This window comes from Cryptomeria japonica, chromosome 2 (assembly GCF_030272615.1).
Source record: "Cryptomeria japonica chromosome 2, Sugi_1.0, whole genome shotgun sequence".
Lineage (NCBI taxonomy): Eukaryota > Viridiplantae > Streptophyta > Pinopsida > Cupressales > Cupressaceae > Cryptomeria > Cryptomeria japonica.
The window spans coordinates 409,554,043-409,568,897 of NC_081406.1; the positions used below are offsets into that span (position 1 = coordinate 409,554,043).

Consider the following 14,855-nt stretch of genomic DNA (forward strand, 5'->3'; position numbering starts at 1 on the left):
GATTTACTCATACAGGGGTGTGTTATTTTGAGATAAGCATGCCTGTATGGGTAGATCTCATGTTTATCCCTCCAAAAATGGTCATGCACGGCCAGTCACTGAATAACAAGATCTGTCCAGACCTCAAAAAATGAAGGTAAATATTGTTGGTATCGATGCATCACATGCATTATGCATGACTGGCGATATTTTTAGGATTGCTAATTAGGTAGTCTTAAAGTAAAGCTGAGTTCTATATTTGTGCATGCTAGATGCATGGAACAAAGCACTTCAGTTTACTGTCTATATTTAGAGAGTGCAATCTTTATAAAGGATTGTCCTCATGTTGTTTGAAGCAGAGTGTGTAAGTCGGATCTGTATTAGATGAAGAGCAGACCTCTAAATTGAGAGGCAAGATGTAATCAGATTTGAATGAATATAAGATTAGTGTATGTTAAAGATTCCCTGTCTTTTAGCAATTTTCTCTCTATTGCCTCTGTTTTCAGATTTTTTGTTTGTGTTTATTCTCTATTTGTTGTAGCTGTGTTTGGAAAAAACTACAATTGGTATAAGAGCAGGCTGATCGGGGGAAAGTCAGGTTTGAGAGCTTTCAAAGAAGATTTTGTTGATGTTGTTGAAGAGATCAAGCAGTATATTAGAAATGCTGCCAGAAGACAATAGGATCACTGTCGCTAAAAGGAGATGAAAGGCGAACAAAAAAAGTAGTCTGCAGATTCAAAGTTGCCACGAGAAATCTAAAGATAGAAGGTTGCCGGTGGAGTGCCAAAAGAAAGAAATTAGTTGGAGCGCAGGTGAACGATCTTGGGAGATGAAAGAGATAGAAGATCACAGGTAATTGATGCCATCAATCAGCCAACCATTGCATTATAAGTAAAAAGGTTGAGATGATTGCCAGGAGGATTCATTGGTAAAAGGAAGGCCGAACCAAAGGAAAAGGTGGCGCCGAATTCAAAAGGAAATCCCAGTTTTTTTTTCTTGCAATCTGTTAAAGTTCCTACCAGAATTGATTAAAAGCCGTGGAGAACAATGGTTGTGAGAAGCATATCAGAACTAGTGTTTACCAGATAAGTGTGCGCTGGAGGGAAGAAGCCACATAAAAAGAGCCAATTTGTGATGGCATTGCTGCTTGAGGAATTTGTAGTGTTGAAGAATTGGTTGCTGCTATTAGTGTTGCTGCTTTAAGAAGTGAATACAATCACCAAAGGAGATTATTAGTCTTGTAGATGCCTGTAGTCAATGGCCAAGGTAGAGGAAAATCTAGGACTTCCGATTGCAGGTTAGTTGCCAGGAGCAGTTAAAAGCTGGAGCAAAGGTTGAAAGAGTCAAACCAGATCGTGAAAAAATAAATAAAGAAGGTTATAGGAAGTCACTGCTAATCTGAAAGAAGCCGTCTGAAATGAAGTGAAGAATTCTTCTAAAGGAGTTTGCAGGAGGAAGCTGTCAAAATCTGCATTGAGAAAGGTGAAGGTATATCAATTTTTTTTTTAAATTGCTATATTTCAGGATCTGTTATTACTACTTAATAGGAAGATTGCAGCCATTTGAGAAATTGATCAAACAAGTCTGAAGACATTGGAGAAAAGAAGGAAGAGAGAAGTTCTAAAGAATCTGAGAGTGAAGATATTGAAGAGCAAAGGCACATGTAGCTATCCAAATAAATTGCAAGTATGAGCAAGGTGAGGTTAAATTGTTTGTTTCAATGGGGAAAATTGGCAAAAAGTGACGAAAGAAAATTCAAGTTTAATGTGTGAGAAATTGTTTGAAAGATGAATTGACGAAATTGAAAAAGTCTAATTTAGAATTGATAGAAACTATAAAAGAGTTGAGAAAAGATATCTATGAAAATTTTGTGAAAATGATAATTTTGAAAAGGACTTGGAGAAATTCAAGGAGAATGAAGATTTGGAAAAGAAGTTAAAGTTGTTGGAAAAAGAAAATGAGCTTTTGATATCAAAGTCATTAGTTTGTGATGTCTCATGTGGCACAAAAAAATTGTTTGGTTCCTTTGATCAATCAGTTGATATGGATGATGTACCTAAAGTTTGTTTAAGTGAAGATGATCCAATTGAAGGTAAGGATATGTGTGAATCTCTAAATTTTACAAGTGCAAATTGGGATGTTAAAAGCAAAGGTTGTTTTGAAAATAATATTGGTTTGAAGATCATGCAGAAAATGGGATATAAGGGGAGAAAATTGGGAAAACATGGGCAAGGAATAAGAGAGCCCATTCAGCTAGTTATGAGGCCAAAGAATGAAGATCTCGGACATGGTAAGAAAGATAGATTTGATGTTGCTAGTGTTACAAGTTCATACTTCATACAAATCAGTTCAAAAAAGGGAATGCATGTCATGTTCTTATTGTCTTAGTGAAAGGCATAAGAAAGAGAATTGTTAGGATCTTCGCCCTTGTTCAATTTGTGGGTTGAAGAAACACTATGAAAAATCATGTTGGAACAAAGAGAGAAATGAAAAATCTATGAAAGATTCTATGCAGATTGATTATGGATGGATTGATGGATCCAATTGGAGAAAAGTTACAAGTATGTTCAAAAGGTTGTATAAACTTTAATGTTCGCATGTTAAAAGAGATAGTGGTCGAACAAATTTTGAATGTTTGAGTCAAGTGGTTAAAGACTGCTTGCTATTATTGACACATTGAAAGGTGTCACGAGTCTTCTCTATGTTAGAGAAAGGAAGGGAAAGCCTTGTGATCTCTCATGAAGGAGAAAGATGAGTAAATGGGTACTTGAGATGAGTAAAGGTTTGGATTTTGCCACATTTAATTATCTTATAAAACATGGTCACATCAAGTTGCAAAGATCCAGTTTTCAAAGCTTCAAGTACATCTTGTGAATCCTGTCTGCATCAAGGGAAGGTATGTTGGTATTCACGGGTCGTATGCATTATGCATAACTGGTGATATTTTTAGGATTGTTAATTGAGAAATCTTAAAGTAAAGCTGATATCTATATTTACGCATCCTAGATGCATGGAACAAAGCACTCCAGTTTACAGTCTATTTTTAAAGAATGTAATCTTTATAAAGGATTATCCTCATGCTGTTTGAAGCAGAGTGTGTAAGTCTGATCTGTATTAGATGAAGAAAGGACCTCTAAATTATGAGGCAAGATGTAATCAGATATGAATGAATTAAAGATTAATGTGTGTTAAAGAATTCTCTTTCTTTTAGCAATTTTCTCTCTATTGCCTCTGTTTTCAGATTGCTTGTTTGTGTTTATAACTTTATTCTCTGTTTGCTGTAGCTGTGTTTGAAGAAAACTACAAATATGACTCAAAAAGAGATCATTTGATGACAGAGACAGGTGATAGGCAATCTGTGCCAACCTCCAAAATTCATGGACAACATGCCACTCTTGCAATGTTGTTTGCTTAGTACAAAGCTGACAGATTACATTTCACAGATACCTACATCTGAATGGTGCAGAGTTACAAGATGAAGCATGATTCCATTGCCCAAGCTGTGGATAAACTTTGCCAGGAACTGTATCAAATCCAATAAGTGCAGCCTAATTTCGTTGCCTGCTTTAGTGGAAAATTTTCTACATTCCTGCAATCCATTGGCTTTGGATCCTGTAAATTTTATGTTTCCAGAATCCATTTGCCTGTTAATAGGCTTTTTTGGCCTGGCACAGTCAGGGCTTTGATGTTTTTATTCCTACTGATAACTTTTCCATGGCTTCTGTACCAAAGACAACTGATAATAACAGTGTTTCTCAGAGTTTCTGGGAAGGGTAACATGGGGACATGGGAATACAGTTTTGGGATTGCAAAAGTTTTGCTTTTAGGAACAGGAGGGGGATGGCAGGAAGATAGCATTTAAATCATAGTTGAAAACGATTACAATTACTCACCTGACTCGCAAGTAATTGCAAGCTTATATCAGCCATGAGTAACTTGCAGTATTACTCAGTGCCACGCATAGAAACGGGACTCGGACTCGGCACAGACTCGGCAAGGGTGACTCAACTCGGGACTTGGCAAAAAAACTCGGCGTAGACTCAGCAGGACTCAGCAGGACTCAGCAAAGTGGAAAACCCAAAATATTTAGAAATTTATAAGAATTTAAAACTTGTTTCATGCACCCTTTGTTTTAATAAACCTTAAAGGCACAATAACATCATCAAATAGAAGCTGATTTGATCACATACACAGGTATACATCGATCAAATAAGTATAAACATAAGTTACCGGCTCAGGTTCGACGACATGACGGGCAAAATTTTTGGGTTCGTGGGTTATGTATATCTGTGTGTGTGTGTGTGTGTGTGCAAAAATTTAAAGAAATATACAAAATTACAAATCTAAATACATTTAATAGTATGCTGCTTCATCATTGATCAATACCAAATGCCAATTCAATTGATAGTTCAGAATTTCAAAAGGCAAAAAATTAATCTTTTAATGTTAAAACCCAGCTGGACGCCTGGGTTAGCCCAGGCCCTTGGGGTGAACCCTAGCCAGACCCAGGCAAACCCAGCACGAACCCAGACCCATGCGGACCTGATCCGTGTTAGGGGCCTAAAACCCACGAACTTGGCAACTTAGGTATAAATGCAAATTGTAATTGGAGGAAATAGCAAACTTAGATATATAAATCATAGAAGCAATAGTCTGCAAAAAATCACGATTATATCTGATTAATCCTGAATCTTGGAGCCAGCCGATTTATTCCCTGAAAAAATCCCTATTCATGAAAAAATTGTTGACCAATCATTGACCCAATTTTCAATGATTTTTTGCATTTAAATCACGTTAAAATCATGTTCAAAAACAAAGAAAAGGTGAAAAAAAATCATTGTAAAAACTTGCAAAATCCTAGAAAAACTTGTGAAAAAACTGAATTGTTTAAAATATGGTTGATCCGAGACGGAATCAGAGTCAATGTGGAATCAACATTGAAAAAGTTTGTTATTTTGTCCATTTTTCGGGGGTCATCATTCCCCACACTTCACTTGTTCAAACCCATGAGATTAATGACCCAACAAAGGCAGAAAACCCGCAAGCTCAATGGCCCAGCAAGGGTTTGAACCTTGGTGGCTGCCTCACCAATGAATGTTTCTACCACAACACTAAACGTCTGAAGACATATATAATATATATAGATATAGATACATGATTTTTAATTTCTAATTGATATAGTTAATTTTTGCACAAACAAAGACATACAATTCACTATGTGAGCAATATATCCAAAGTGCTTCATGAAATAAATCTGAATGACAACAAACAAGCTTACATAGTTGTAATAAAAGAGCCTCCAACACACAATCATTAAAATTTGTCTCTACCTAAAATAGTAGTTGCAAGCTAGGTATTGCCAAAACCAGTGGCTTGCTAATCTTTTACTTCAGCTAAAGTAAACAAATGCCTTTTGTTGAATTCTATCCCGTATAAAAGACTTACCAATTGCCATCAGGGAATATAAAGCATTGCAACTGTGGAATATGATTTGATAAGATTTTTCAAATATTGAACTACCCCTAGAAAACTCCTTGCCTCAATCACAATGGAAGCCTTGGATCACTTCAAAATGGCTTTCCACTTTTACTAAATTCCTAAAAATAGCTGGATCTCTGTCTGATCAATTTTGATCTCAGCTACTTCATTGACTTAGCTTATCTTTGATGTCACACTTTGACAACTATTTGGTGCATTTGGTGACTGCTCTTTTAAAAAGTTAATGAATATTTGCCTATGTAATCAGCAATATGAATATAAACAACAAAAATCTATTTTCTACAATTCATGGGTTAAACTCGATTTTATTTACTCTCTATATCTCTATGCTATGCTATGGAAATGCCCTTAAGTTTAAAAAACAAAAGGTAGTTTGTGTCTGTTTTTCTACAATTTTTTAAAATCTAATTTTTTCCCATTTTTTCAAAAATTCTTATACTTTTGGTTTGCCGATTTTTTCTCCAACAATTTTTATTGCTATGATATAAAGCATTGCAATTATGGACTATGATTTGATAAGCTTTCTAAAATATTGAATCAACCCTAAAAAATTCCTTGACTCAATCACAATGAAATTCTTGGATCACTTCAAAATGGCTTCCACTTTTACTATCTGTCTGTTAACTTTTGATCTCAGTTACTTCATAGACTGGGCTAGTATTTGATCTCAGACTTACACAGCTATTTGGTGTATTTGGTGACTGCCCTCTCTAAAAATTAACCAAATATTTGCCTATGTAATCAGCAATATGAATATAAACAACAAAAAATTACTTTCTACAATTCATGGGTTAAACTCTACTTTGTTTGTTCTTTATATCTCTATGCTATGATAATGCCCTTAAAAAAAATTTAAAAGTCATTTTTGTCTCTTTTTCTACAATTTTTTTTTTTTTTTTTAAATCCGATTTTTTCCTAACTTTTACAAAAAATCTTATACTTTTGGTTTGCCGATTTTTTCCCCAAACGATATTTGCTACAATGAATTATAAATATTGTCAAATGTATAAAAAACCTCATGGAATATAAAATCCATGACATCAGATCTTCCACACAAATATCAAAACGATAACTACAAGTTTGTGGCTCAAAGGAACCTACATCCCTCCTACGAAGGCGTCTAATGTAGGTCCTAGATGATTCAACGGCCATAGTCTCTATTAGTGACTCCATGCCACCCTCACCAACATCAACTGTGCCTATGTCTACTCCGCGCTCTAACCTCCTCCTTTGCCATGACTACAACCTTAGCCTCTATTTGCTTGGTTGACCCAACCAAGGTTTGGGTCCTTGTCACTAAAGACAGGATCCATAGCCTCAGTGATCCACACAAGGTTTTAGATGTCAGAAAAAACCCAATGATAGAAGGTGTCCATTTTCATTTTTTGAGATTTAAATTAAAAAAAAATTGAGTCTGGCCGAGTCTAGGCATAAGGACTCGCTGGGTCCGGGCCAAGTTTGCAAGTCCCTGGACTCGCCCAAGACTCGGACGAGTCCAAGTTCGGGCCCTTGGGACTCTCCCAAGATCACCCGGCTCGGGACTCGCACAGGGTCACCCGGCTCGAGACTCGCCGAGTCCTGGCGAGTCCAGGAACTGTGGTGCCAAGTAAGTAGAAAAACTCACCATGAGCAATACCTAATAATTTGCCAAATTATTTTTCCTGTTTCCCAGGTTTGTTTTTGGTCAACAATGTGTGCTAACTATTAAGGCATTAAACGAAACTTCCACAGTTGTGTGCTCGGTGCTGAGGCTTTGGTCTATGGGTAGCAGCATAATAGACAGGATTACAGCATGGGTTGCAGGTCTCATTATTAATTGCAGGTATGTGCACTCAATTGCAAATCTGTTTAAAAACCTTAATTGTTTTTTCTTTTCCTTATTCATGCCATACCTGGGTCCTGCTATAAACTGTTTCAATGGTCATCCTCTTTTAACATTGTCTAAAGCTTTGAACTTTGACTGAAACTTGAAAGTGAACATTTTAAAAAACATATTAAAGATTCAGATATTTTTTTATTTATGACGACTGTCAGTGATTTTTTTTTTATTTAGTTCTAAACTTCTAGCCTCTAGGCTGCTAGGGTATTCATTAATTTTTTGTTTCTGTTACTTCCCTTTTGCTAGAGTATTTATTAATTTTTTTGTTTCTATTAATTCCCTTTTGCTAGGGTATTAATTAAGTTTTTGTTTCTGCTACTTCCCTTTTGCTAGGGTTGATTTTCCTTTTTGCGAGAGGAATATGGCATCTACAAGTACGAGAATTGATGGCAAACCTAGGGACCCTTTCTAGAAACATGAGGCAACAGGTACAATGGAAGGAATGGTTATTTGGAACAACTGCAAAGAGGATATGGGAGGAGGCATAAATCACCTCAAATATCACTTGGCATGGATCCCTTGCTGGGATGTTGTGTCATATACATAAGCTGCTCCAAAGGCTGAGAAGGAGATGATGTCATGTCCTCAAAATACAAGAGATCGTAGGCCTTAACTCTCAACCTAGGCATTGAAATAAGATGGCAGCGATCCCATAAAAAGAGTCAATTAAGATTAAACAAAAGAATACCATGGCCAGTGATCCATAAAAGCATTTAAATTAAATTAAATTAAGTCATTGACAGTGATTACTTAAGGAAAGTAATTAAATATAAAGGATCAAGACCGACAATTAATTAAGAATTGTTGCAACTCTTTCAAAGGGCAGAAATTATGAAAGATTGTGACCCCAAAAATGAGAAGATATAAAGGGGAGATCATTTCTTGGGAAGAGGGGATAACATGGAAGGATTAATCAATCAATCAATCAATTTAGAAATAAATGATATCCTCACAAGGCAGTGATGAAGGGTGGTGACTGGGTACTTGTGAAGAGTGGTGACTTCTTCAAGAAAAAATATAAAGGGCAGATCATTAAATTGAGAGAATTATTCAACAAATAATTAATTCATAAAGGAAACAAGAAATCAATCAACTAGGAATAGAATATTATGTGACTTTGCAAGTAAATTGAATTATGTTTTCAAGAGTAGTGATGGTGTGAGAAAGGGTGTGACTCTTCCATATATATATATATATATATACATATACTCAATAAATCAAGCAAACAAACACTCAGCAAAGATCGAGGAACAATCATCAAATCCACATCAATCATCAATTCATCTTGGGATCCAAGAAACAAACAATTCAGCAATCAAGCAAATCAGTCAACCATTCAAGCAGCAAATCATTCAAATATCAACTATTCAAGTATCAACCACATATATCATTCAAATATCATTCAAATATCAGCTATTTGAGAATAAGCATGTTAATTCATCAAGAGGTACTTAGTTAGAAATAATCTAGCAAATTCCTTGAGAAAACGGTTTTGAATTTGTCAAAGTGTCTTGCAAATAGGAAGGACGAAATACCTTCCATGTTCACAAGAGAGAAAAAGAAGCCCCCCCTTCATGCTCTTATCAAGTTGAACAGGAATTCGAAGGATGGTCAGCCTTCCATGCTCTTGGGCTTGATCAAGGAGGAGGGCAAGTCTCCAAGGTGGACTGAGAGATGGAAGCACTACTCACCTTTCATGCTCTCGGCAAGTCAAGGACGACCAGCCTTGATAATTGCCATTTGCAAGCGTTTCCAAATAGTTCACAATGTGATTGGCTGCGAGTAATATGCCATGATATATTGTTAATGATGCTATGATGTATTGATTTGAATATTATCATAACTTCTTGATCTTTAATATTTCTAATATCAGTTTTTAGTGATTAATGTTGTTTGCAGGCGTAAAAATCAGGAATATCCCCAATAAGGACATTACAGATGAAAGCTCTCCTTGCAGCATACGACTAGAGGGAAGTAAAGAAAAAGAGGAAAACAGAGCCAATGATAGCCCAGCCCCAATTTTTAGTTCTATAGAGTCAAAAGGAGATATAAAGAGCTCTTATTTTTCCATTGGGCCATAGATACAAAGAGTAGGCAACTTGGGCAGTCATAGTTCCACTTTTTTTGTTCCTTGTAATACTCTGGTGCAATTGTTGAAATGTACTGTATGAAATAAAGAATTGCAGCATGAGGCAATTTTGGCATGTGCCAATTTGGTATTACAATTTAATGTTGCTTTGAGTCCTTATTGGGAATAGCTGGTCATTGCATTGACAATGGCAAGGAAGGGATAAAAAGACCCAAGTCAGCATGATTGAGTGGCCCATTATTGCAAGATACAATCCAAAACACCTAGCAAAGGAATAAAAACAAATTTGGAAAAAGAAAGGCTACAACATTTTATCTAACACGAACATGATGCTCATTAACTTTTTATTAGCTTCAAAAACACAATTGATCTTTTTGAAGTTAATTTATGCCTCCACTGAAATAAAAAATGCATAGACCTTGTGTGGTTTGTTGGATGAGATGGTGATGGAGGTTGGAGTAGAAAATGTCATCTAAATAATGACTAACAATGCATCTGCGTATGTGGTTGATGGTAGACTTCTAGAGACGAGACACCTTCAATTGTTTTGAAGTCTTTGTGCTGCCCACCACCTTGACCTTCTCCTTAGGGCATAGGGAGATTATGTTGAGTGAAAAAGATGGAAGAAGATATAAGGAGTGTAAGTATATTTACAGTCACACATAGGTCTTGAGTCTCATGAGAGAGCACATTGATGAAAAGTCACACACTTTACCACTAATTCCCTCACCTTGTAAATTATAGCAATTGCATTGCCAAACCTAAAGCGCATGTTTGTGAATGAAAGGTGGTTGACAAGTGTTTATTGTAATGAGGTCAAAGTGAAGAGAGTCACCATTTTATATGATATATTCCTTAAGGTCACGGAGGAAATCATAAAGATAAGTTTTCAATCAAAAATGTCCTTTTTTTATATTTTATAATGTTAAAAAATTTTGATTTTGTAACATTATGATATTTTAATTTGCTAATTTTATTTTATTTTTATTTTGATCCTATATAATTTCCTAATTTCATTTTCATCTACTCTCTTGTTTTAGGTGTCAGAACTATTATTAGGGTTCTATGCATATTGTGCATACTTGCCAAGTCACCAAGTACTTGCCACTTTTTTTGCTCCGCAAGTTTTGGTGAGGTTTATTTGCCAAGCTTTTTTGCAGAGAGTTTTTGAAAAACTCATCGAATTTTTGGTGTACTCGCCAGAAACTCAGTGAGCTTTTCCATTTAATTCATGGTACCAACATGTCAAATTTTAGAAGAGAACATGAGTTATACGCTACCAAAACTATATTTTTGGGGCCTTTTAAAAATTTATGAAAATGGTGTGCACCATGAAGATTTGTGTGATTTTGAAGGTCTTCATTTGGGTTGATGGTGAGGGCTCTGCCCCTCGACACCACACTATATCGCGATAGGGAACACGCAAGGGGCATTGCCCCCAAAATCTGCGAGGGGTGCTACCCCTTGACCATGCTGGGGGTGCTGCACTCAAAGCCCAGTGAGGGGTGTTGCCCTTCAACACTACTAAGGGCACTACCCCCACAAGGGGTGCTACCCCTCAACCTCATAGATGCCATTGCTCCCATACCCCCATATAACAAATTTGACATATTTTATAGCTATATTTTGAATAAAAATTATATTTTTAAAAAAATATATATTTATTTTTTTAATTTTAAGTGTTTTTTAAGATGTTGAGTTTTCTTGAGTACTCAGTCAATTTTTTTTTACTTGCCGTGTACTCTTTTTTAATTTTAAGTGTTTTTTAAGATGTCGAGTTTTCTTGAGTACTCTTTGAGTCGGTTTTTTTTTGCTTGCCGTGTACAAGGGCAAGAATAAAGCCAAAGAGCTGATTCAATATTTGTATAGGTCAAATACAAACTAAAATAAACCCATAAGGCATATTATCAATCAAAAGTGTAATAGACAATTCAACCAGCACATTCATGTTGTTGCATGCCATTTAAACCCCAAATTTTTCTTCTCCACTACATTCAAAGCAAATGACAATGTCATATTTTGCCTGAACCTGTGTATTGAGAGGTTGATTCTTGATAAGAACCTTCAAGCAATCGTACATGATGACTAACAAGTTTATAAGGGTGTAGAGGGGAGATTGTTTTCTTCACCTTTATACATTCTAAAAGACCCGCATTGAAACCAAGTGTAAAAATGTATATGTTTAATTTTTGTTTATTGTTTACTTAATTTTTTAAATTTACTAAAATCCTTGCAAACTTTGAATATTGTCCTTAAAAAATTTTTGTAGGATTGTGGTGCAACAGCACTTGATCTTCAACAATTTGCCATTTGTATTTTGTGCTAGCCCTGTAGCACGTCTGGTTGTCAGCGCAATTAGTCTTCGTTTGAGGTCATTCACACAAAGAAGTAGTTTTTAAAATATTTGGATCAGCCCAGTTATTGCCGGGTCCAAGTTGTTCAACAATGATTTAGATAGCTTAAACAAACTAAACACGGCTGAAGTTTTTAAAAACAAATGCAATGTACTGAATTTTGTAATGACATTCGTTCCCCTTTTAGCTCTTTAGGGCTTTTAGTATTGTTTTTCTTAAAACCATACATTTTTTAATTTCTAGCACGAATGGGAGCAGACGGTCCAATCCAAATAAAAGTGGGCATCCCCTCCAAGTCTCCAAGCCCCCAGGAAATCGGAAATATCACCCAGACCCTTAGGAACACGTTCCTGGGGGACACTGGTCATAATAATTTCAACAAATATATATGTTTATTCCCTATGATTAATTATCCTCGTCCATGATTTTTGTTCCTTTACAGCTGAAAATAAAACTATATTTACGTGTGTGTGTGAGAGTGAAAATAAAATGTAATGCAAATTACAAGAAGCAGGCATCATGTTTTAGATGTGTTGACATAGACAGGTGAACTCTAGTAGCTTTTATTGTTCAGAGATAAGGCAGCCTATTCATATGTGCTCCTTGCTACTAAATATCATACAAAAAAAAACCGTCTGTGAAAATCCATCCTCAAATCAAAAAATATGTAGAATACAATCACACGGATATCCCTGCTACACCCATTTATACTAGTGCTACAAAATATGTGTCAGTCAACCACTCGCTCTCCCCTCTACTTAAATATAACCGGATATCATAACATCAAAATCCAAGTAATTGAGAATTCATCATTTTGAGTCAATAGAGTTCAGTTGTTCTTGATCCAGAGGGGGCTCTTGTAAACAATCATATTGAATTCATTAAGAATATAGTTGCATCCAGTTCATTTTGCTCCAAATCATGAAACTTATTTAATATGGGCACTGTTGAAGACCCGCCCACAAGCCAACTATGTTCGGATGACAAACTTGAAAATTTTGCTGCAAAGGTTGTCATGTTAAACTAAATTTCAGCACCAGTACACCATATGGTGTGCTTCTTTTCTACAGTCAAACTTCAATCATAAATAATAGCTTTAGTAAAAACTGTAATTCACACCATAGGAGACAAAATCTTCTGGTAAAGAATGCTTCACCACAAATAGCCCACCGAAGGTTCAATTCCCCAGAAGAATCAAATAAGGAATAAGGTCTGGTGCAAGCCAAGTTAGACAAATTTTTGACACAATACATACCCTTGCCTTTAAATCAAAGGACATCAATCATCCCTGGACTACTAACGGATTGTTTGTTTAGCACTAAGTTGAAGGAGATCGATCATCCATGCACCCCAACACTAATGGGTTGCTCGCTCTCCAATCAAAAACATTGAAACATATTCATTTCCATTCAAAATTTGGTTTAACATTAAATGATAAGCTCTTTGAATCCATCCCTGTCGAGAAAACCTCTTGCAGTTTACTTTAACACAGCACGTGAATCTTATCTTAAAGCATTTTATCCCCACTCAAGAATCCAGTTTCTACAAAAATAAAAATTACTCTTACAAGCAGCATAAACCTAAGAGTATTCATCTGTTGTTCGATTCAAGAAACAAACAAGGTGAAAATAATACAAAATCGAGGTGTTACCAGAACATACACTGAGTTAATTCTAATCAAACAGTAATCCCGGAATCTGTAACACTTCAAAAGGGATTTCTCGTATTGGAAAATGTTTTCAAATTGCATCCAATCAATAACCCTTTCGGAGTCATAAAGAATTTGATACATATGAATAGAAAGTGAGAAGTGATTAGACGTACCTTGCCTGTGTGAGGAGACTTTGCTCCGAGGGGATTCGTCTCTACCAAAACAGTTTCCCATCAATACTTATATGGCAGAGCATAACACTCATATTATTCCATGTGGGTATTGGTTTTGGAGACAATATCAGCACAAAAACTGAGAATTTCTTGATACCCAAGCTTTGGTTTACTCATCTGAAATGGGCAAGGATGACCAGGCCAAAATTTCCGTGTCTGAATTCCAAGACCGAATATTTGTCAAAGGTCTTTGGTATTGGGCAATGACCAAGCAAATGGGTATTAGAAGAGGAGAGGTAAACAAAACTAAACCAAACTTAAGATTGTAAATCAGGACGACACATTTTTCGAGGCCATCCCTAAGGCTACGACGATAGATTCAAAAGACGGAGGGAGCCTGGCGGGACGGATCTGAATTGGGTACACGGCTTACACGCCTTATCAAACTATTTTGTCAAAATGGGATCCAATTACTTTTTTATTAATTTGGTTGGCAGGGATCTCGGATGTACGTGGGAAATGCACCTGCTTTGGAGTTTTTTTAACCAGGTTAAGATAATTGTTGACATTTGGGCTCCTCCCGATGGTTTTGTAACTTCAATTATTTGTTTCTTTCCTTGGAATGAGATGGCAACCACTACGAAATGGGCCTCACGTTGCCGGAAAAGGCATTGTTGTCTTTGGTAAGATGGGCCTTTCATACCTCATAAGTTTCCAGCTTTATTTTGCGTTGTCTTAAAGTCATAGTCCTCGTTTTTTTAAAAAAAATTAAATATGGGAGAAAATTCAGGAGAACTGTACTAACTTTGGTACTAGTACTAGTCTCCAAGGAAGAGGCATTTAATAGCAACGATGCCATCCATAATTTATGGAAGAAAAGCCCTTAATGGGGTACTCTTCAATGGTTCAATAAATATAAAAAATTTAGATTTATTTACAAATGTAGATGAAAAAAAGTGTATATCTTAATATTTTTATTTATGTTATTTTGGATTAATTTTTTAGACACATAATTCAAATTCACTAATTCAACATATATGGTAGGTCTTATGATGATCCAATGGCCCACCATATGACCTTGCATGATAAACAATATAAGAATAAAAATTCTTAGATTAACTCTTTGTCTAGTGATAATGTTTGGTCAACTCGTGGAGCCCTTTCGTCTTTTTGATTTATATTTTTGTTTAGTCATTTCTTAAGCTTTTATTCTTTATTATTTTTTTTTTTA

At 35.8% G+C, this 14,855-nt stretch overlaps 1 protein-coding gene across 3 annotated transcripts in view; it reads right to left on the reverse strand.

Moving 5' to 3' along the window:
* Positions 1 to 14,288, reverse strand: part of LOC131061994 (probable serine/threonine-protein kinase PBL8) — a 28,138-nt gene extending 13,850 nt beyond the window's left edge. For all 3 annotated transcript variants that reach the window (XM_057995828.2, XM_057995826.2, XM_057995827.2), the window contains exon 1: positions 13,625 to 14,288. In XM_057995828.2, coding sequence (XP_057851811.1) covers positions 13,625 to 13,685 — 61 coding nt within the window. In that variant the 5' untranslated portion in view covers positions 13,686 to 14,288. The remainder of the gene's footprint in view (positions 1 to 13,624) is intronic.
* Between the last annotated feature and the right edge of the window lie 567 nt (positions 14,289 to 14,855).